The sequence below is a fragment of the Eubalaena glacialis genome, chromosome 13, assembly GCF_028564815.1.
Source record: "Eubalaena glacialis isolate mEubGla1 chromosome 13, mEubGla1.1.hap2.+ XY, whole genome shotgun sequence".
NCBI lineage: Eukaryota > Metazoa > Chordata > Mammalia > Artiodactyla > Balaenidae > Eubalaena > Eubalaena glacialis.
This window is the reverse complement of record NC_083728.1, coordinates 17,789,781-17,811,667: the sequence shown is the minus strand read 5'-3', so window position 1 is coordinate 17,811,667 and position 21,887 is coordinate 17,789,781. Positions and strand designations below refer to the sequence as shown.

The 21,887-nt window shown below is 44.9% G+C and overlaps 1 protein-coding gene across 1 annotated transcript in view; it reads right to left on the bottom strand.

Annotated features, from left to right (window-relative positions):
- Positions 1-20,671, bottom strand: part of PTPRT (protein tyrosine phosphatase receptor type T) — a 776,285-nt gene extending 755,614 nt beyond the window's left edge. The window contains exon 1 of the mRNA XM_061209812.1: positions 20,482-20,671. Coding sequence (XP_061065795.1) covers positions 20,482-20,671 — 190 coding nt within the window. The remainder of the gene's footprint in view (positions 1-20,481) is intronic.
- Positions 20,672-21,887: the final 1,216 nt, after the last annotated feature.

The window sequence follows — 21,887 nt, the reverse complement described above, 5'->3', positions numbered from 1 at the left end:
GCCCTAAAAGCTTACAGATTTGTTAAATTCATTTCCTAAATAAGATGAAAGTAGTAGATGGGTCAGTGATGGCAAGACCCTCATCTCGTCTTCCAGGCTCAGCTCTTCTCATTTCTCTTTCCTAGTTTGTTAATTATAACAAACTAGGAAAGAGAAATGAGAAGAGCTGGTTATGCCCTAAGGTGTCTGAGTGGCGTAGGCGAGACGATGTAAAACCTAGATCACAGTCACAGGTGATTGCTTTGGCATGGCGTGGCATCTCCTGGGGTTCAGCCCACCTCCCCAGCTCCCTGTGAGGCAGGGAAGAGGGGCTAGGGAGGAACTGCTGAGTCAGAAGAATCGGGAGCTGAAGTGGATTCAGGAAGTGGGTCCAGCCACCTGGCCAAGGTGCTCTAGTCTGCAGGGGATGCCTCCCCTCAGCCCTGTTCCTGCCCCTTTCCTACAGGGTCAGGCCCCCTTCCCAAGGGGTCTGGCTCTCTTGACACTGGCAAATGAGACCCTTCGTGTGGGCTCTCCCATCTCAGGCCAGGGTAAAATGGCCAGGCCCAGCCATTCAAGGACCAGGAAAGCACATTGGACAAGGGACCTCTGACAACCACCCTTAGTATAAAGGGCCTAAGGATTTCAAAGACCAGTGTCACAGCACACACGGACACACAGAGCTCAGGTCTGATAAGGTCTCAGCTGTTCCTTCAGTAGAGACAGGCTGACACACCCCCATGGGAAGCCCCAGCTGAGACAGGACAGGAAGGAGGCACAGGGGGGCACAGAGGGGACTTACCACGTGCCCACGCACCAAGCATTTGTTCCGTGTTGTCACATTACCTCGTTTCATCTCCATATCCTCCAATCACATTACCTTCATTTTATAGGTTAAAGAAAACCCAGAGCCATAAAGAAACTAAACAGCTTTGCTTAAGGTCCTCCCCGAATGTCCCTCTGGCTGTACTGCCTATGAACTTTGTGTACGTTTCTAGTAGCCTTTCTGAACATCAACTATTCAGAGAATCAAGGACAGAGGTTATTTAAGTTTCATTTCCAACGCAGGAAAGCAGTCTTTCAATTCAAGCAAATAACCTTTCTGTTATTATTTTCCATATTGCAAAGCCTAAACATTTAGTACGAAGTCTTAAAAATCAGGCTTGTAAAGACGACATTTTGCTTGAAATGGTCAAAATTAGATAATTGTTTCATTCGTCATGAGTGTTGAATGTACTTTCTCTTCTAATTGCTGCCAATACCCCGCAAAAAAAAAATGAGGTTAATTTTTCAAAGGTTGGAACTACACTAGGGGTGGCCCATGGGTTTGCCATGCTCCATCTGCCCCGGCCAGCCTCCCTTAACCCAGTCCCACCTCACTCCCACGTACGCTTTAGATTTTCCTTGTTCTTGTTTCTTGAGGTCCCTGGTTGCAGTAAAAGAACAAATTGTGCAGCAGCAGAACTGCCTCATAGAACCTTTGTGCTGAGTTAGAACCGGGGGGGGGGGGTGAAACTTAATCAGGGCCCTTCACCGTATGCATAAGGCTACTGGGGACCAGAGAGGGTAAGCAACTTGCTCCAAGCCACACAGCTAGTCAGCAACACAGGAGGCCCAGAACCCAGGCCTCCTGAAACCACACGGCACAGTGCTCTGAACCAAAAGCCTGTGTTTCAGCCATCCCTGATTTTCTGTTTCCTTTAATCCTGTTTCCAAGTAGCTTAACATGTCAATCGTCTGCAAACTCACTGACTCAATATTAATTGAGGACATACTGTGGGGCCAGTTCTAGGGCCTGAGGACACAAAGCTATGAACAGGAAAATTGATTCCTGCCCTGATGGAGCTTATATTTGAGGAAGAGGGTGTTAAATGCAAAATTACACATAGCTCCTGTGCTTTAAGCTCTCTGGTGTGTGGCCTGGGGCCGCTTCTGGAGGTGCAAAGGGAATTCTGAGACCTGGGTGGTCCCCCAGGCAAAGGAAAGAATATGGGAATGATGCAAAGGACAGAAAAATAAAGCAGGTAAAGCTGGAGGCTGCAGGAAGGGAAGCCATAGCACCTGGAAAGAAGGGGCACCCCTGGGGCCCCAAGCCCGGACAGGCTCCACGTCCTCAGGCTCCTGGTCCTCTGCCCATCCCCCACAGTGTGGGAACTGCCTGTTCTGCGGTCTGCCTTCCACTCCTCTCAGCCCTGGGGAATCCTAACCCCAGTCCAGAGGTTACCAAGCCAGCCCCAGATCAGACTGCTGGTCACTGGTGGAACTAGCATTCCAACTCGGATCAGCCTGATTTCTAAGTTTACATTCCATTCACTTCCTCCACGTGAAAAGAGTGCAAAGGTCCTTCCTCACTTAGGACTCACTGTACTGGAAACTGTGTCTTGGTGTTTTGCATCATTCCCACCCTTGTAAGCTCTTCCGTCACCAGCAAAGCCCATTAGCAATTCCCAGGAAATAAAAACAGAATCTAGGTAATAAAATAAAGTCTAACCTTTTTTGGTTTCTTTTCCTTTGCGCTCAGTCTAGTTTCACTGGCTCACAGGCGGGTGCCAGCAGAGGCCTCGCACCAGGCACTTCGGACCAGAGTCCCCAGTGCGAAAAGGCTGCACCCAGAGCACCACCTCGGTGGGCGGTGCGTGCAGAAGCACTGCGCACGCACAACACTGCAGTTCAAGAGGGTGACGGCGGCCTGCGTGCAGAAGCGCCGCGCACGACACTTCAGTTCAAGATGGCGGCAGTGGGCCGTGCGCAGAAATGCTGCAGACGACACCGCAATTCAAAATGGCAGCGGCATGCCGTGAGCTGCACCCGCATCTCAAGCCATGACCAGCACAGCTGCACCTGAGCGTCTAGAATTCCACGCCCTCCCCACTGACAAGAAGCCTATAAAGCAGCGCCACCACTGGCCTTCTGGGGAAAGCATGTGCGCTAGAGCATGAGCTCAACACTTCTCCGTTCTTTGATCAAAGAAAAAAACTTTCCCCTGCTTCCGAATGAACTCAGTCTCGTTCTACCGGCTCCAATGACACTAGGTAGAAGGACCCTTGTTGGGGCCCAACTCAAAAGGGTCAGTAACACGTTCATGCATCACGGGGGATGGAAGCCTAGAAACTACATCTTCCTGTTAATTGTGGTAAAAACACTTCAATTTCAGCATCTTAATCATTTTTAAGTGTACAGTTCAGGAGTGTTAACTATATGCACATCGTGGTACAACAGACCTCCAGAACTTTTTCATCTTGCAAACCTGAAACTCTGTACCCACGGAACAAAACTCCCCACTTCCCTTTCCCTGGCTTATTTCACTTAGGAGAATGTCCTCAAGGTTCACCTATGTTGTAGCATGTAGCAAGATTTCCTTCTTTTTTTTAAGGCTGAATAATATTCCCTTGTATGTATAGAGGATGTTTTCCTTATCCATTCCGGTGATGGACATCTGAGTTGCTTCCACTTCTTGGCTACTAGGAATAATGCTGCAATGAGCATAAATGTGCAAATACCACAAGATCCTGCTTTCTGTCCTTTTGGATATATACTCAGAGGTGGGATTGCAGAATCATGTAGTAATATATTTTTAATTTTTTTTTAATTTTTACTTTATTATTTATTTATTTATTTATTTTTATTTTATTTTTAATTTTTAATGGAAACTTCATACTGTCCCATCCACAGTGCACAAGGGTTCCAATTTCTCCAAATCCTCACCAACACTTGTTATTTTTTGTTTTTTTAAATATAATTGTCAATCTTATTACTAATTTGGCCATCCTAGTGCATGTGAGGTGATATCTCATTGTGGTTTTCATTTGCATTTCTCTAATGATTAGTGATGTTGGACATCTTTTCATATGTCTGTTGGCCATCTATATCTTCTTTGCAGAAGTGTCTATTCAAGTCCTTTGCCCATTTTTCAACCGTTATTTGCGGTTTTTTTTTTACTGTTGGGTTGTAAGAGTTCTTCATCTATTCTGGATATTAGCCTTTCAGTACACATAAGATTTGTAAATATTTTCTCCCATCCATAGGTCATCTTTTCACTCTGTTGGTTGTTTCCTTTGATTCACAGATATTTTTAAGTTTGATGTAGTCCCATTTGTCTATTTTTCCTTTTGTTATCTCTGCTTTTGCTGTGATATCCAAAACTCATTGCCAAGCCCAATGTTATGAAGCTTTCCTCTTATGTTTTCTCCTAGGAGTTTCATTGTTTCAGTCTTACATTTAGGTATTTAATCCATTTCAAGTTAATTTTTGAGTATGGTATGGTAAAAGATAAGAGACCAACTTCATTCTCTGGCATGCCGATATCTAGTTTTCCCAGTACAATCTGTTGACAATACTGTCCTTTCTCAATTGTGTGGTCTTGGCACCTTCTTGTTGAAGATCATTTGACCATATATGTGAGGGTTTCCCAAGGTTTTATGAGACTATCTGGAGGTCTTATAATACCCAATATTAAACACCTTCCTGATTGAAATACCTATGGTGGTTTCTATTTTCCCACTTAAACCCCAACTAATAGACTCATCATGCTTATATGTTTTAGCAGCTATAGTTTAGAAGCCTCTTTCCACCTATAAATCTGTTTTAACCTTGGAAACTCTCAAGAGTTAACAAAGGGCATAGGATACTTTTGCTTGTCTGTAGCTTTTACAAGTTGCTTTACTGATAACAAGTAATGATCTAAATTCTGAGAAAGTGCTACTTGAGTTTCTTAATGATGAACACTTAGGTAAGAAAGCAATTTTAAAAGAATTGGAAAGTTCCAGGAAGGATTTAAAAACACTTTGTTTGAATAACTGTTGCTTTCCAAAGCTGAAGTGTAATGTGACAGCACAGAGCAAGAGAAAGACTAGATAGATTAAGAAGGGAGTGGGGGAGGAATAGGAGGTCTTTTTTTAAGAAAAAAAAGGAAATTTCTGTCAATGACCAATGTCTCACTAATCAGCAATTGTGGGAAAATTAAATCTGAAGATGTACCCATGATATTAAGGGGGCATGGGGTCAATCACTACAGCTCCGCGGGGCTGTCTGAGAACAGAGGAAGTACCATCAGGTCATCTGGGAGATTTATCTTCCTGGGCCCCATCTCCACACACTCATGAAGACAAATTCCATGCCCAGGAATCAGAAGCAGCTTCCATGACTGACAGATAGGCAGACTGGGGGTGGGGATGGGGGGGTGGCTAGGACCACAGAATTTTTCACAGATGTTCTATTTTGTAAATGCATCACTTAATTCCCACATTTAAAAAATGTCTCCTTTTCTTCTTGAGTCGTAAATTACAAATCAAAGAATGCTAGAGTCAGAGGAAATCGACTCCTCATTTTAGAGATAAGGTAAATAAGGCCCAGGGAGGGATGGTGCTTGGCCTGAGGTCACAGAGCATGTTAATGGTAAAGCTAGAACCAAAACTCAGGATTCCTTACTTTTAGACCTATGTCACAGAAAAGGATGCAGGCCACAGAGAAAACACACTGGCCTGCTCAAAGTCTCAGGTTAGTGCAGAGCTGGAACAGGCGCTCAGAGACACCCCCCTCCCCACGCACAGAGGGCCAGGCTAACCAAAAGGCCTATTCCCAGCCCCACCATTTCCTGGTAGGGAAATGCAAAGAAAACAAAGGAAGAACAGCACCGTAGGGGCCTGAGGGAGGCTCCAGCCTACTCCTCAGTCAGGAAACCGAGGTTCAGAGGGTCAAGTCAGCACAGCAAGGCAGGGACAAATGTCCCATGTCAGTTTGACAAAAGGTGGCCAGTCTGGGAGACATCGGTGTGAGCCACTGGTGGGCTGCTTTGTTCAATTCCCTCTCTGTCATTTACTACCTCTGTGACTAAGGTCAAGTTACTTAATCTCTTTGTGCCTTGGTTTCCCCATCTACAAAATATGAAACAAAACTGTACCTATCATACACAAAAACAAACTCAAAATGGATTAAAGACCTAAACGTAAGGCCAAACACTATAAAACTCTTAGAGGAAAACATAGGCAAAACACTCTTTGACATAAATCACAGCAAGATCTTTTTTGATCTACGCCCTAGAGTAATGAAAATAGAAGCAAAAATAAACAAATGGGATCTAATTAAACTTAAAAGCTTTTGCACAGCAAAGGAAACCATGAAGAAAACAAAAAGACAACCCTCAGAATGGGAGAATATATTTGCAAACGAAGCAACCGACAAGGGATTAATCTCTGAAATAAACAAACAGCTCATGCAGCTCAATGTTAAAAAGAAACAAATAACCCAATCCAAAAATGGGTGGAAGATCTAAATACACGTTTCTCCAAAGAAGACACACAGATGGCCAAAGAGCACATGAAAAGATGCTTGACATCACTAATTATTAGAGAAATGCAAATCAAAACTACAATGAGGTATCACCTCACACCAGTCAGAATGGCCATCATCAAAAAATCTACAGGGTTTCCCTGGTGGTGCAGTGGTTGAGAACCTGCCTGCCAATGCAGGGGACACGGGTTCGAGCCCTGGTCTGGGAAGATCCCACATGCTGCGGAGCAACTGGGCCCGTGAGCCACAATTACTGAGCCTGCGCGTCTGGAGCCTGTGCTCCGCAACAAGAGAGGCCGCGATAGTGAGAGGCCCGCGCACCGCGATGAAGAGTGGCCCCCGCTTGCCGCAACTAGAGAAAGCCCTCGCACAGAAACGAAGACCCAACACAGCCATAAATAAATTAATTAATTAATTTAATTAAATTTAAAAAAAAATCTACAAACAATAAATGCTGGAGAGGATGTGGAGAAAAGGGATCCCTCCTACACTGTTGGTGGGAATGTAAACTGATACAGCCACTATGGAGAACTGTATAGAGGTTCCTTAAAAAACTAAAAATAGAACTACCATATGACCCAGCAATCCCACTCCTGGGCATATACCCTGAGAAAACCATAATCCAAAAAGATACATGCACCCCAATGTTCATCGCAGCACTATTTACAATAGCCAGGACATGGAAGCAATCTAAATGCCTATCAACAGAGGAATGGATAAAGAAGATGTGGTACATATATACAATGGAATATTACTCAGCCATAAAAAGAAATGAAATTGATTTATTTGTAGTGAGGTGGATGGACCTAGAGTCTGTCATACAGAGTGAAGTAAGTCAGAAAGAGAAAAACAAATACCGTATGCTAACACATATATATGGAATCTAAAAAAAAAAAAAAAATGGTTCTGAAGAACCTAGGGGCAGGACAGGAATAAAGACGCAGACGTAGAGAATGGACTTGAAGACACAGGGAGGGGGAAGGGTAAGCTGGGACGAAGTGAGAGAGTGGCATGGACTTACATATACTACCAAATGTAAAATAGATAGCTAGTGGGAAGCAGCCGCATAGCACAGGGAGATCAGCTGGGTGCTTTGTGACCCGCTAGAGGGGTGGGATAGGGAGGGTGGGATAGGGAGGGTGGGAGGGAGATGCAAGAGGGAGGGGATATGGGGATATATGTATATGTATAACTGATTCACTTTGTTATAAAGCAGAAACTAACACACCATTGTAAAGCAATTATACTCCAATAAAGATGTTAAAAAAAAAAATTGTGGTACATATATACAATGGAATATTACTCAGCCATAAAGGAACAAAATAATGCCATTTGCAGCAACATGGATGGAGCTAGAGATTGTCAAACTGAATGAAGTAAGTCAGACACAGAAAGACAAATATCGTATGATATCGCTTATATGTGGAATCTAAAAAAAAAGGGTACAAATGAACTTATTTACAAAACAGAAGTAGAGTCATGGATGTAGAAAACAAACTTATGGTTACCAGGGGATGGGGGGGAGGGATAAATTGGGAGACTGGGATTGACAGATACACACTACTATATATAAAATAGATAACTAATAAGAGCCTACTGTATAGCACAGGGAACTTCACTCAATACTCTGTAGTGGCCTATATGGGAAAAGAATCTTAAAAAAAAAAAAAAAAAGTGGATATATGAATATGTATAACTGATTCACTTTGCTGTATACCTGAAACTAACACAACATTGTAAATCAACTATACTCCAATAAAAATTTTTTTCATTTAAAAATTTTTTAAAAAATAAAGTGAAGCCAAATAAAAGCAAAACAAAAACTGTACCTATACTACATAGGGTTGACATGAACCATAACGGAGAAAAGACATTTAAAATGCCTGGCACGTAATAAGTGCTTGATAAATGCTAGCTGTTATTATTATCAAAAGAGATATCCCTGTGGGTGGGAGTACAGTTGGCCCAATAAAAATCTGATAATCTAGGGCAGCACTGGACAACAGAAATATAATGTGAGCCATGTATGTAATTTTAAACTTTTGAGTAGCCACATTAAAAAAGTAAAGGAAATGGAGTAAATTAATTTTAATAATTTATTTTATCTAACCCAGTATATATAAAATACACCGTTTCAACATGCAGTCAATATAAAAATTATAAATGAGATTTAAAAATTTTTTTCATACTAAGTCTTTGAAATCTGGTGTGTATTTTACACATAAAGGACCAAGTGCTCCTTTCAAGTGTTCAACAGCCACGTGTGGCTGGTGGCCGCTGTATTGGACACTGCAGGTCTAGGACACTCCCAAATAGGACTGTGATGTATTATTGGGTTTTCCAGATTACTGGACCTTATTTCATGGAGTCACACAGCCATCTTATTTCACTAAATTATCCCCAAAAACCACTGTGTTTATATTAAACTATAATTTCCTTTTCTTATCAAATCTCTCATAATATATAACTACAATTCAAATTATATACTATCATATTCAAAGCATAAAGAAAGCCTGTTTCCTCATTAAAGACAAGGCAATCCATATATTCAAAAACAAGGTGTTCACTTAAAGGAGCCCCAGCCCCTGGAGCAGCTGCGCAATCAGATAAACAAACCAAGAAAACATCACCCACTGGTCCAGGCTGGCATCACCATGACCTTCCGCTCAGGCTGGCCCGGGAGTGGCTGAGGTGGAAGCGGCAGGAGATTGAAGATGCATGAGGGGAGTCAGCTTTGCGGTCCAGTGACACGTCTCTGATGCCCAAGGCATCCGTGATGTTCCCTTCTGACAAACCACGCAGAACAACACACAGGCTTGTTATGCCTGCGTTTAGGTGGACCCTGATGGGCTTAGTCGACTCAGCCAGCCAGTAGGACAGTCAACCCTCAGTGACTAGACGTAGGGCACCCCCCCCTCATTCTCCCAGCGAGAAGACCCCACAAAAAAGTTTTCAGGGTTTCCCTCGTGGCGCAGTGGTTAAGAATCTGCCTGCCAATGCAGGGGACACAGGTTCGTGCCCTGGTCCGGGAAGATCCCACATGCTGCGGAGCAACTAAGCCCGTGAGCCACAATTACTGAGCCTGCGCTCTAGAGCCCGTGAGCCACAACTACTGAAGTCCGCATGCCTAGGGCCTGTGCTCTGCAACAAGAGAAGCACGCAGTGAGAAGCCCGCTCTCTGAAACTAGAGAAAGCCCACTTGCAGCAAACAAGACACAACACAGCCAAAAACAAAATAAATAAATTAAAAAAAAAAAAAAAGTTTTCAGGCAGCTTCCATATACACAATTTCCCACATATAAATGAATTAGTCAAATGGTATCTAAATTAGTACTATGAGATCTAAGATATGATTTCATTACACCTCCATATTTAAAATCACGTTTCATAAGATAACATATTACCTTAAAAACAGGTCGTGGTTCAGAGCCCAGACTGTGAAACCAACGGCCTGGATTCAAATCTCAGCTCCTCTTTTTACTACTAAGTTGTGGGTGATTCCTCAACATTGCGGGCCTCAGTTTCCTCATGTGTAAAACATGGGTAATCACAGTACCCAGCTCGCAGTGCCGCTGAAGTATGAAATGAGTTAAAAACACGTAAAGCCCTTAGACCATCATCCACTAAGTGGAATACACGTGTTCGTTAAAAAATAGCGGTTTATTTGTCACCAGCTCATGCCACTTCTCCACCCATGGTTCTTGCTAGCCTCATTCCCTTCTCCCTGTTACAAAACGCCCTTTTCTGCCTGACCTCTGAGACCTTTGCAGATCTCATGGTTGGGGGGTATCCTCCACACTGCCGCAGAGGCCTCCCGCTACTGCCACAGACTCTCCCCCGGCTCCTGCGATAATCCTTTCAAATAAAGTCTCTCCTTACGTAAGCCTGGAGACATTTGCTAATTTGACACCTGTTATCTAAAAGTATGTGTGTTCCATAAACAACGAGTTAATGTATAGCACCGGGAACTATGTTCAATATCTTGTAATCACCTATAATGCAATAGAATCTGAAATAATACACATGTATAACTGAATCACTTTGCTCTATCCCAGAAAGTAACACAATATTGTAGATCAACTATACTTCAATTTTTTAAAAAGTATGTGTTCCTCTGTACCTGGTAAACAAAAACAACCTAAATAACACAAAATTTTGCTCCAAAAAGTAGTGGTTTATTATCCATTCCCATATATTATAGAAACTTTTATTCAAACTCGTCACATGTGCCATTGACATCTGGGTTTGTCATCAGAGGAAGCACTTTTTTTTTTAACATCTTTATTGGAGTATAATTGTTTTACAACGTTGTGCTAGTTTCTGCTGTATAACAAAGTGAATCAGCTCTACGTATACATATATCCCCATATCCCCTCCCTCTTGCGCCACCCTCCCTATCCCACCCCTCTAGGTGGTCACAAAGCACTGAGCTGATCTCTCTGTGCTATGCGGCTGCTTCCCACTAGCTATCTATTTTACATTTGATAGTGTATATATGTCCATGCCACTCTCTCACTTCGTCCCAGCTTACCCTTCCCCCTCCCCGTGTCCTCAAGTCCATTCTCTACGTCTGCGTCTTTATTCCTGTCCTGCCCCTAGGTTCTTCAGAACCTTTTTTTTTTTTTTTAAGATTCCATATATGCGTGTTACCATACTGTATCTGTTTTTCTCTTTCTGACTTACTTCACTCTGTATGAAAGACTCTAGGTCCATCCACCTCACACCCTGAACGTGCCCGATCTCATCTGATCTCGGAAGCTAAGCACGGTCAGGCCTGGTTAGTACTTGGATGGGAGGAAGCACTTTTTAAGTTGAATGGCATGGGTCTACATCACCTTAATTCATTTACACCATTTGGATACAATACTTTTTGAAGCCAGGGCTGATGTCACAGAAAACTGAATGTCAAGGCAAGCATCTACGTGGGTATAGAACAGATGTGTTTTCCCATTTATCTGATCACTGCAAAGATCCCTTGTGGCTTCTCCAAGCCATCCTTAGCACTCATCATTATTTGGCCATCTCCTCAAGAACACTACTAAACTTGTCTTCAATTCTCTTGCCTTTTTTTTCCTACCAATTCTGTTCATCCCTGTAAGCATCCCAAACTAGCACTGACTGGGGTCACTGCAGGCTGATGTTGTTTCCCCAATTAATTTTGTAGCTCACGGTGCAAAAGAAAGCCTCCCATAGTATGAGATGCTTTAGAAGAACTTTACTGAGAACTGTTTGGAGGCAGAGATCTTTCCTTTTACTTGAGCATTTGGGGTATATTTTGGCTTTTATCTTTTGTTCTCCCATTGCCATTTCTTGGGTGTCAGTTACATAAACCATGGTGCATGCATCCAATGGGATACCATGCAGCCCTGGACGGTGAAAGCTAGATCTGAACACAGTGGTCTGAAAAGTGACCGATGACCCAGCTGTCTGGGAACCACGATCCTACTCGTGACCTGCATTCTAAGGAGGCACCAGAGTAAGGTGATTGCAGGCACCACAGAGTTGGAAGCCACACCTCCTACAGGCAAATCCTGGCTCCATCATAAGCTAACCATGAACCTGGGCAAGTCCTTTAAGTTTTGTGTGCCTCCAGTTCCCTAATTTGTAAAATGCAGAACATAATATCTACATTGGACGACTGTTACAAGGATTAAATAAGCTAATATATTTAAAGTGTTCAGGAGAGTACCTGCCACACAATAAGTACTATATAAATATCTCTTTCCTACCATTATTGTTACTATTACCGCATACATATATGCTCTCTGACTCCCTCCCTCCCTCCTCCTCCTCCTTTCTTTTCCCCCTTCCCCTCCCCCTCCCTGGCTCCCTCTCCCTTTCTCTCTCTCTCTCCCTCCCCCCACCCCAATACACATCAATTTGTCCGTAGTGATATTTTGAGAGAACAAAGATGGGGATGGAGAGAATTAATTTATATGTGCAAACTCAGCATTTCTTTAAGAATGAATATATAATATTTTATCATTAAAGGGAGAAAAAAATGTATTGACTCAACAGTGACTAAATGCGAACATAAGAGCTTATATCTTTAAGCCAATCAATACCATCAGGAGTGATTAAGGACACTCAGGGGCCTATGCTTCCAGATCATTTTAATGTAAGCACAACATTAAAGAAACAGTAGGTCAGATTTTGGACGAGTCACATTTTTCCACTGGGGAACCTCTTACATGGGTTACAAGTCAATCTCCACATCTGTGAGAGTAGATCAGGCCCCACAGTGAAGAAGGGGTAATCCCCAGGGTCCCTTTATTCTCCCCAAGAATCAACTCTAGATCAGAAGAGCCCTGGCCAGCCAGTCACCAGCCTCGTCAAGCTGAGAGGAGGCACTCAGGATGTGAAAGCCACAGATGCCCCGTGTCCCGTGAAAATGCCAAAGAAAGAAGCAGCCTCTCCGGGTTCTCCCCCAAGTTTCCAGACATCATTTCTCTCTTGACTTTCCTAATACTAATAATCCTAATGGCAATTTAGTCCATATACGGACCAACTGCCCTGTTCTAAGCCCCATGCAGGGCCCGAGGAATTCAGCAATGAGAGGTGGCCCATGCCCTCAAGTGGCTCACAGCCTTAGTGAGGAATCAGAGAAAACATGTCATAAACTCAGCCACAGAAGCACAGAGCAGTCAGGGAAAGCCCCCTGGAGGAGGTGACATCCTCTATCAATAAAAAGAAGGGGAACAGGAGGTACCCTCGAGCCAGAGGCATGATGCGGTGGCCTTCAGGGTTTGTGGTTGAAAACAAGAAAAAACTATGACAATCTGTCTCAAAAATAGGTATGTTCTGGAAGAATACTGGGAAACTCATCATGAAGAGAGAGCTGGAGGATAGCTTGAAAAAGAGCAGAAACTAAGGCAATTCTGGGGGACCAAGAAACAGGCAGTTGAGCGCCCTCTTTTAGGACAACCTCTTGTGGTACAGATGCCACCCCTCCACTGGACACACCTGCTACACAAGCCTCTGGCTGCTGACTCACCCCCCACCCCCAGATGATAAGTCCTGGGCAGGAAGGTCTAACTGGCTGGGTCCAGGTCACATGTCCAGCCACGCCCAGGCTGCTGGGGGTGGTAAGTGTCTGGCAACTTCACATGGCAGCAAGCTCCACACTCCACCAAGATCCCACACAATGAGAGAGTCCCCAAATCAAGAAGCAGGGTTGGAGGCTGGACTCCCAAAACAAAAGCATGAAGGCTTCTCTCCTGTGATTATGTAGAAGGGGAAAGGTAAGAGGAGAGGGCAGGAGAGGGGGCTGAGGCTGGAGATAGATGCTGGGGTCGTATCAGGAGAATGTTCAATTATTAATAAGAGCAGGTCATTCAACAAGCATTCACTGCTACCTCCTACATCCCAGGCACTGGAGTTACGTGCAGATAAGATGGTGCCCCAGCCTATAAGGAGAACCGAAGTAGTTCAGCGCACAGACTATGAAGAGGCTGGCTTCTCTTCTGGTTGGCACTGGAGAGCCCATCCTGCTTTGTACAGCGGATGTCCACCTTGACTGGTCAGTGCTTGGACTGCTCTGACTGATTACTATTTAGAACATAATTCCTGCTCATTCCCAGAAGGTCTCCGCCCACTGTGCTAAGAGCTATAATGCAGTGCACTCAGGGGACCATCACCAGTTCCTGACTTGTGTTTAGGGCTTCAGAATTCACAAAGCGTTCTCCCAATATTGACTCACGGGCAAATTTCCAGGATTCTATGTTTGACATGTGGATGATATTCTTCTTCCAGATCTCAAAAATAAACATAACCACTCTGTGTTTGGTACACAAGGGAGTACAGAACTATAGAAAAATATATAAAGCAAATTTGATAACTTCTATTGGAGAGGAGCACAGAGATCTATGTAAAAGAACAGTCACTGCAATGTGACCGAGGAGTCAGTGGAAGGAACTTAAACATGCAACAACGTGGTGGTTAAATAAACCATAGAACAGTCATTGGAATGGAAAACTATGAAGCCTTTAGAAAGCATGCTTTTGAGGAATACATAATGCCATGGGAAAATTCTTAAAAATAGCACTAAAGAGAAAAATAGATATTTATGTAAGTTCGTGTGCACATATGACTTCTGTTCTTTATAGCAATCCCTACGTGCATATTCTCTACAATGAATATGCATTATTTTTGCAATCGTAAATCATGACTGTACATAGAAATCACTTTAAAAGATGTTTAGCTGATGGCAGCACCACGTATACAATATATATTTCTCTATCCTGGGGGTTGAAGCCTGGCTCCTCTTTCGTATATAATTTATCTCTCTCTGGGGCTTGGTTTTCTCAAAAATAAAGAGGAGACAATATCTCTGAACTTATGGGATGGTGGCACATTAGATGAAATGTGTAGGAAAATGCCTAACCCCATTCTTGGTTAGAGTGATCACACAGTAAATGCCAGTTCTCTTAAAAGAAAGCAAAAGCTCCAATACTGACAGCACACTGGTGTGAGTTCTAATGTAGAAAAGGTGACGGGGTCAGGGTACTGATGTGTAATTGACCCAGGAATAGTTTCCCAGGGCTGCCATAACAAATTACCACAAACTGGGTGGCTTAAGACAACAGAAACTTGTTCTTTCACAGTTCTGGAGTCCAGGAGTCTGAAACCAAGGTGTTGGCAGGGAATTACACCCCCCAAAGGCTCTAGGACGAATCCTTCCTTGCCTCTTCTGGTTTCTGGTGTCTGCTGGCAATCCTTGGCTTTTCTTGGCATGTAAATGCATCGCTCCAATCTCTGCCTCTGGCTTCACATGGTTCTTTTCCCCCGTGTGTCTGTGTGTCGCTTCTCCGCCACCAGTAACACCCTATGAGGGCTCAGGACAACCAGCCTGACCTCATCTTTGCTTGATTATATCAGCAAAGACCCTATTTCCAAATACAATCATATTCACAGGTGCCAGGGACTAGGACCTTCACTTATCTCTTTGCAGGACAAAATTCAACCCATAACAGACCCCAACCTTCTCTCTATAAATATCAGCAATTAGAGCAAAACAGAAACACACTGCCCAGGGGCCAGTGGCATGAAGGAAAAGCCAGTACCATTCTGGATCTGTGCCTGCTTCCACGGCAGGCTGATTGGTGGAAATATTCCTGTCTGTACATGTATATGTTTACTCTGGATTTTTCCCAACACCTGCCCTTTCCAATCAGGTGACTAACTGGGCTCTTTGTATTTCTCTGCTCTAGAGATTTGTACAGGATGGAGAGAAGAAGCTGCTTGAAGTCAAGGGTTCCTTCTTCCTTTCTTTGTTTTTTTGTTTTTTTTTGTTTTTTTTTTAAGGTCTAAACTTACTAAACAGATTATACTGTGAGTCCAAGAAGGGCTGGACTAAGATGGGTGTGGTTTTGAGGGCTAGGAAGGAGAGGGGAGAAGTTCCTACACTGGGAAGAGGAAAGGGATGGATTTGTTTGTCCCAAACTGCTGGATGACAGTACTCGTGGAGGGAACAGACCCCAAAAGGGATGCTGGGTGATGCACCTGGGCTGGCTCAACTCAGGAGAAGGGCTCCAAGCCTGGGGAAGAAGAAGCAGAATTACTAGACCCAAAGGGACCATAAGGAATGTGACAGCGGGCTTCTCAGAGGAAACCACAATGACCTGCTTAAGTCCCAGGACGTTTGTAAACCCCTAGGGAAAGGGGAGGCCCAATAAAGACTACAATGTAATGGCTCACTCCCTGGAGGCTCAGGGTTGATGTAAATGCCTCATTTCTTGTGCACTTGGGTTTGCAGCTTGAGGTTCAGTCTGACACTTAATGTCCGACAAGCATCAGAAGGAAAAATAGAAGTAAACCTCCCAGCCCCGCTTCCTCTGGCTTCAGTCCCTCTAAAAGAACACTTACAGCACTTGCATCTCCCCTCAGCACCCCCAGAGACCCTCCTGCTGGGCCCTGGGCTGGACCTCAGGGTGGACATGTGGACACTCATGCCAAGGTTGGAGAAGGCAGAGCTGAGAACCACTGGCAGCTCCAGTTAGTTCCCTGGGCAAGATGGAGGCTTAGAGAGAGGGTCTGTGGGTGCAGTAACCCCCACCCTCTGTGACAGCCCCAGTAAAGATGGAGGTAGGGGCAAAACCAGGGCTGAAGCCTGGAATGTTAGCCTGAGGGCTTTTCCCATGGAGAGGGATGAGGAAAAAGAGTGGGATTAGGGGCTGTGTCTAGCACTGAATTAACAGAGTCAAGATGGAGAGGTGTTCTCCCTCGGGGTAGCATGTATCCTGGGTATGAAAACCTGGGCAAGGTTCCAAGGTGGACTTAGACTTAACAGTCCCAGAGACTGTAAGAACCAGGAAAGAACTTAAGGGAACCAGCACTGACGAAGTCCTACTATGTGCAGACACGTCATACTCACATCAGCCCATTTAACTCTCACACTGGTTCCCACGTTAACGATGAAGAAACTGAGGCAGAGGGATTAAGGCCCAGGGTCAGTCGGCTATGGCGCAGGATTCGAATAAGCTGTCCTGTCACAAGTCGATGACGAGGACTTGGAAAGCGAAGAACAGGACGCTATGAGCGAGAACATCGAGGGAGTCTTTCATTAGACGGAACAGTGAGGGACATCTCCCTGAGAAGGAGTGATGCTGAGACCTGACAAAACCAGGCAACTGAAGAGTAGAGAAGACGACTGCAGTGAGAGGGTACGGCACATGCAAAGGTCCTGAGCCAGGAAAGACTCGGACATGCCCAGGGAACTGAAACATGACCAGTGTGTCTGGAACATTTTGAGAGAGAAGAAAAGGGGCTCAGAGAAGACACTAGATCATGCAGGACCTTCCAGGCCGTGGCGAGGAGTTTAGGGTTCATCCTTTGGGCCAGGGGAAGTGCCCAAAGGGCAGAGGCTGACTGACCCAGAGCCTAGCACTGAGCCTGACACATGGAAGGGGCTCAGTAAAAGGTTGTGGGACATATGAATACATAGAGCCACACTAGATTTCCAAAAGGATGGGAACTGCTGGCTTTACATAAGGAAGAGGAAGATTTCAGCCTTTGCCCATGAGAAGAACAAACAATTTCACCTAATCCAAATTCACTTTCATGGCTCTTTACCTAAGAAGCACACGGAGCTGCTGAAATCCACAGGTGCATCACGACAGAATAATTTCAGTAATCATCATCAAATGCCTCTATTTAGAAAAGCTCAGAAGACTGTATTAGTATACTCCAATATTTATGAAATGCCACTGTGCCATAATAAGGGTCTGAGACAATTAAGATTAGGAGCAAGCGTTGCTCCTTCCAAGAGCGAAAGTGGCATGGTGGGAAAAGCAGCAATGTCATGTGGCTGCCGGGAACCTTGGTTTTCTGATCTGTAAAATGGAAGGATGGTAGCAAAGATTTAAAATGTGCTATAATAAAGGGCCCAAAGGCATTTAATAATATTTATCAGACATTTCTTCATTAAAGAAACACTTGATAAAGACTATTTGCCCATTCATCCATGCATCCACCCAACAAAATGGTATTCCGTATATACTGCATATGACGCACTGAATGAAGCACTAAAGATAGGCCAGGAACAAGATTGTCGTGGTCCTTGTTCCCATGGAACTTCTCATCTGGAGATACAACGTACACTGAACAAGTAACATCAGTGATGCCTGTTCCTGAGGAAAAGAGCAGGGTGCAATGGGGGACACTTACAGAAAGAGCTGACCCAGACTGGAGCATCTGGGGAGCACCGGCCTAAGGCAGAGATGCAAGAGCTGAGACACGAAGGGGAAGTACAAGAGAAGAGGGTGGAGGCGAAGGTTCTATGGAGAGTGCCAATCTCACGTGAGTTCCTGAGGCAGGAAAGGGTCTGGAGCATTCTGGCAACTGACAAAAGCCAGTGTGAAGTGAACACGGGGGGAACTGGGATGTGGGGGGCTGGACCCCTCGGAGGCTACAGCAGGGCATTGGTCTCCTCTCTCAGAGCAAGAGGAAAGCCTCCAAAAGATTCTAGGCAGAAGCTGGGTGGGGGCAATGAAAGGGAGAGATAACGTGAATGGGCTTACATTCTAGAACAATCTCTGGCTTCTGTGCAGAGAGTGGGTTAAAGTCAGAAGAGGAAGCCGAGTAGTCTGTGTGAAAGTCTTCCAGTGACCCAGGCGAGAGGAGATGGTGCGTGGCACCAGGGCAGCGGCGGCAGAGACAGAGAGACGTGAGCAGACCTGTGATGGGCTCAGGAGGTAAAGGGGCAGGACGGAGTGATTGACAAGGAGAGGGGAGAGGAGAGAGGTCAGAGAGAAGTGTGACCCCTGGGTTTCTGAATCAGCACCAGAGTGAGGAAGTGGCCTTTTGAGACCAGGAGCACTAGAGCGTGAGTAGATGGAGATGAATCAAGAATTCAGTTTGGAGAGCTTCCCTGGTGGCGCAGTGGTTGAGAATCTGCCTGCCAATGCAGGGGACACAGGTTCGAGCCCTGGTCTGGGAAGATCCCACATGCCGCGGAGCAACTGGGCCCGTGAGCCACAATTACTGAGCCTGCGTGTCTGGAGCCTGTGCTCCGCAACAAGAGAGGCCGCGATAATGAGAGGCCCGCGCACCGCGATGAAGAGTGGCCCCCACTTGCAGCAACTAGAGAAAGCCCTCGCACAGAAACGAAGACCCAACACAGCCAAAAATAAATAAATAAATAAATAAACCCAAAGTTTAAAAAAAAAAAAAAAAGAATTCAGTTTGGGAGATGTTGCGTTTGGAGAGTCTGCATGACCCCACAGGGCATCCAGTGGGCTAAAGATGAGCTGAAAGAGCCTATGTGTGCATGCAAATACACACACACAACACACACACACACACACCACGCACACACATGCACTATAAGATCTGAATTTATTTGGCCAACGTCAAAGCTGGCCACACAGAGCACGGCAGATGCGGTAGGTAGCCTTCAGCAGAGGTGCACTGCACGCCTGGGGTTTCCAATGGAAAAAGTGATTCTATCACGTAAACCAAGACATTTTTGAGAGTAAAGTCAGCATTTTTTAAAAACTATGATGGGACACAGGCATAGAGGTTGTCCCATGGTCACCTTACTAACAGGCACGTGTAGTTGTTGATGACTCTGCTCACTCACGTCAAGCAAGATCCTACCAGATCTGAAAAGCTCAATTTTGTACCATGTCACAGCTTTATGATACCTGGGGCTTGTGTCTATACTCGGGAGAAACGTACACAAACAACTGATGCCCTTAATAGGAACTAGATAGCGCCATCCACTAGCCTCCTGCTTTGGGGCCAAACTCAGAGTGAATAAGGTCACACAGGCCACACCCTCACCTAGACATCTCTGAGTATCTCTCTCCAGCTTAATGACATCCTGGCAAAGCTGTGTCTCAGAGCAGCTGGGAGGACAAGGCATCCGGGCAGTGGGCTGTGTACACAAGTTCATAAGAGATGTCTGACGGCAATTGAAGTCATGGGGAGAGTTGAGGCCATCCGTGGTGTGATGGTTAATTTTGTGTGTCAACTTGACTGGGCTAAGGGATGCCCAAATAGCTGGTACGGCATTATTTCTGGGTGTGTCTATGAGGGTGTTTCCAGACTTGATTAGCATTTGAATTGGAGAACTGAATAAAGCAAACAATGCTCCCCAATGTGGGTGGGCGTCATCCAATCCTCTGAAAGCCCAAACAGAACAAAAAGGCGCCTCCTCCAGGTGTATCTCCCCTAGAATACATTGGCTATGACTCTCATAGGCCTATGTCACGCAGGTATTCATCAGGAATGTATATTAGGCCTTCAGCCCCACTGGTGAAGGATAAACTTGGCATTCAGGATGTCGGGACAACAACTTTATGAGTAATATTTAGACTGTAGTGGTTCCCCTGCATATATACAAGCTATGTCTGTGTGGCCCAGAAGGAAAAAAAAAATGACCTCAAATTCTTGAGAAGCTTTCTTCCCCCAAAATCCCACTACTATCAGGCTCCCAGACAAAACTCAGTGATGCCCCACTGGTAGCTAAACCTTAGAATCTCAAAGCTAAAAGAAATCCTAAAATTTCCTGAATCCAGATGACATATGACTTCTCCCATACACTTAAGAATTCACTCAGCCTTGGTCTGCATACCTCTGGGGACGGGGAACTTATTACCAACAAAGTTATCTACTGCCCTCCCCGACAGCTTGATCCAGAAGAAAGTTCTTCCCCATGAGTCATCATAAAAGCTACCACCCTCAACAGAGCCTCAAACACACTTGGTCACGTACCTGTAGGCACCGCTGGGTCCAGCATTGGTTTCTCCCACGTGTTAATCTGCTCCCAGGTAAACCCATTGGTCCCCAGGGCCACGCTGTAACCACAGTTGCTGTAGTGGTCATCAAAGGAACAGCCACCTGCAGACAAAAGAGACGTGAGTAAATATACCCTTGTGTCTGGGGCTTGGTTCCTTACCCCCATCTCATCAGCTCTTCATTTACAGCTTTGAATTTTAAACTCTGGAGGAGATTTTTTTTTAAGGCAAGCAAATTGGATTTTTATATTTGCTTTGGTGCTCTCAGAAAAGACATTGGCATCTGCAGGCCCCCTATTTAAAAAAGTTAATAAGGCTAGTTACATTGATTTCAATCTTCCTTCCTGAGAAAGTAAACAGCAATGTCTCATTCTAAGCAGGAAAAATGAATGCCAGGGCATGCCTCTGTAATTGCTTCCTCCAACATGGAGAGATGCTGCAAGGCAGCAGAGCAAGCACTAGCTTCGGAGTCTTGCAAAACTAGACACGAATCTCAGCTTTGCAAAGCTGGGTCAGCTTGGACCAGATGCTCTGCCATCTGTGTCTCAGTTTCCTCACCTGGAATATGGAGGGAAAGATCCACTTGACAGAAATATCAGGAGGATTAAATGGAATAACATACGAAAACTGGCACAGAATAAATTCTCAACACCCACCTCCTTCCCCATAAAAGAAGTTTTCGTGGAGTAAAAATCAAATGTGTAGAGAGTTAGACAATCATGCACCTGGAAGATAATAAAGTCAAGGCTGACAGTATTGAAAGCTTCTCCCTAAAAGTCCAAGCCATCCATCACCCACCACTTTGCAATGAGTTGTGTAAATTGGATTTTGCTGAGCATATGCTATGGGCTCTAAGTCCCCTCCAGGTGACATTAAGGGAGATGTGTGGTATGGAATTGGGGCTCCAACTAGGAAATGCTGGTCTGTCCAGAGAAGCAGGAGGTGACTATATCCTGGAAGGGGAAGGGGAAGGGGAAGGGGAAGGGGAAGAGGAAGAGGAGAACTAACCAGGGCTTTAAAGTTCAGGAGCATCTCCATGAGCACAGAGCAAGAGGAAGAGCACTCCAGGGTGAGCTGGCAGGGTGCACAGAGGAACAGAGACAGCACCAGGACTGAGTTGCACACTCGGGTCCATAGTTCCACTGCCCTTTCTTGTCTCCTTACTGCTCAGACCTCATCACATCGCAATCTCCCTCCCCTAAACAACCATCGGTTCCCCTATCACACATCCAAACCACATCCATGGTTCTGCTCCACGTACAGAAACCATCCCTTGCCAGCCCCTTCCTGTGTCTGCAGCCTCATGTAATATCGCACCATTGTCTCCATTAGCAACAAAGGACAAAATCCCTTCTCTACCCCCAGACCTGGGATTTCCCTCTG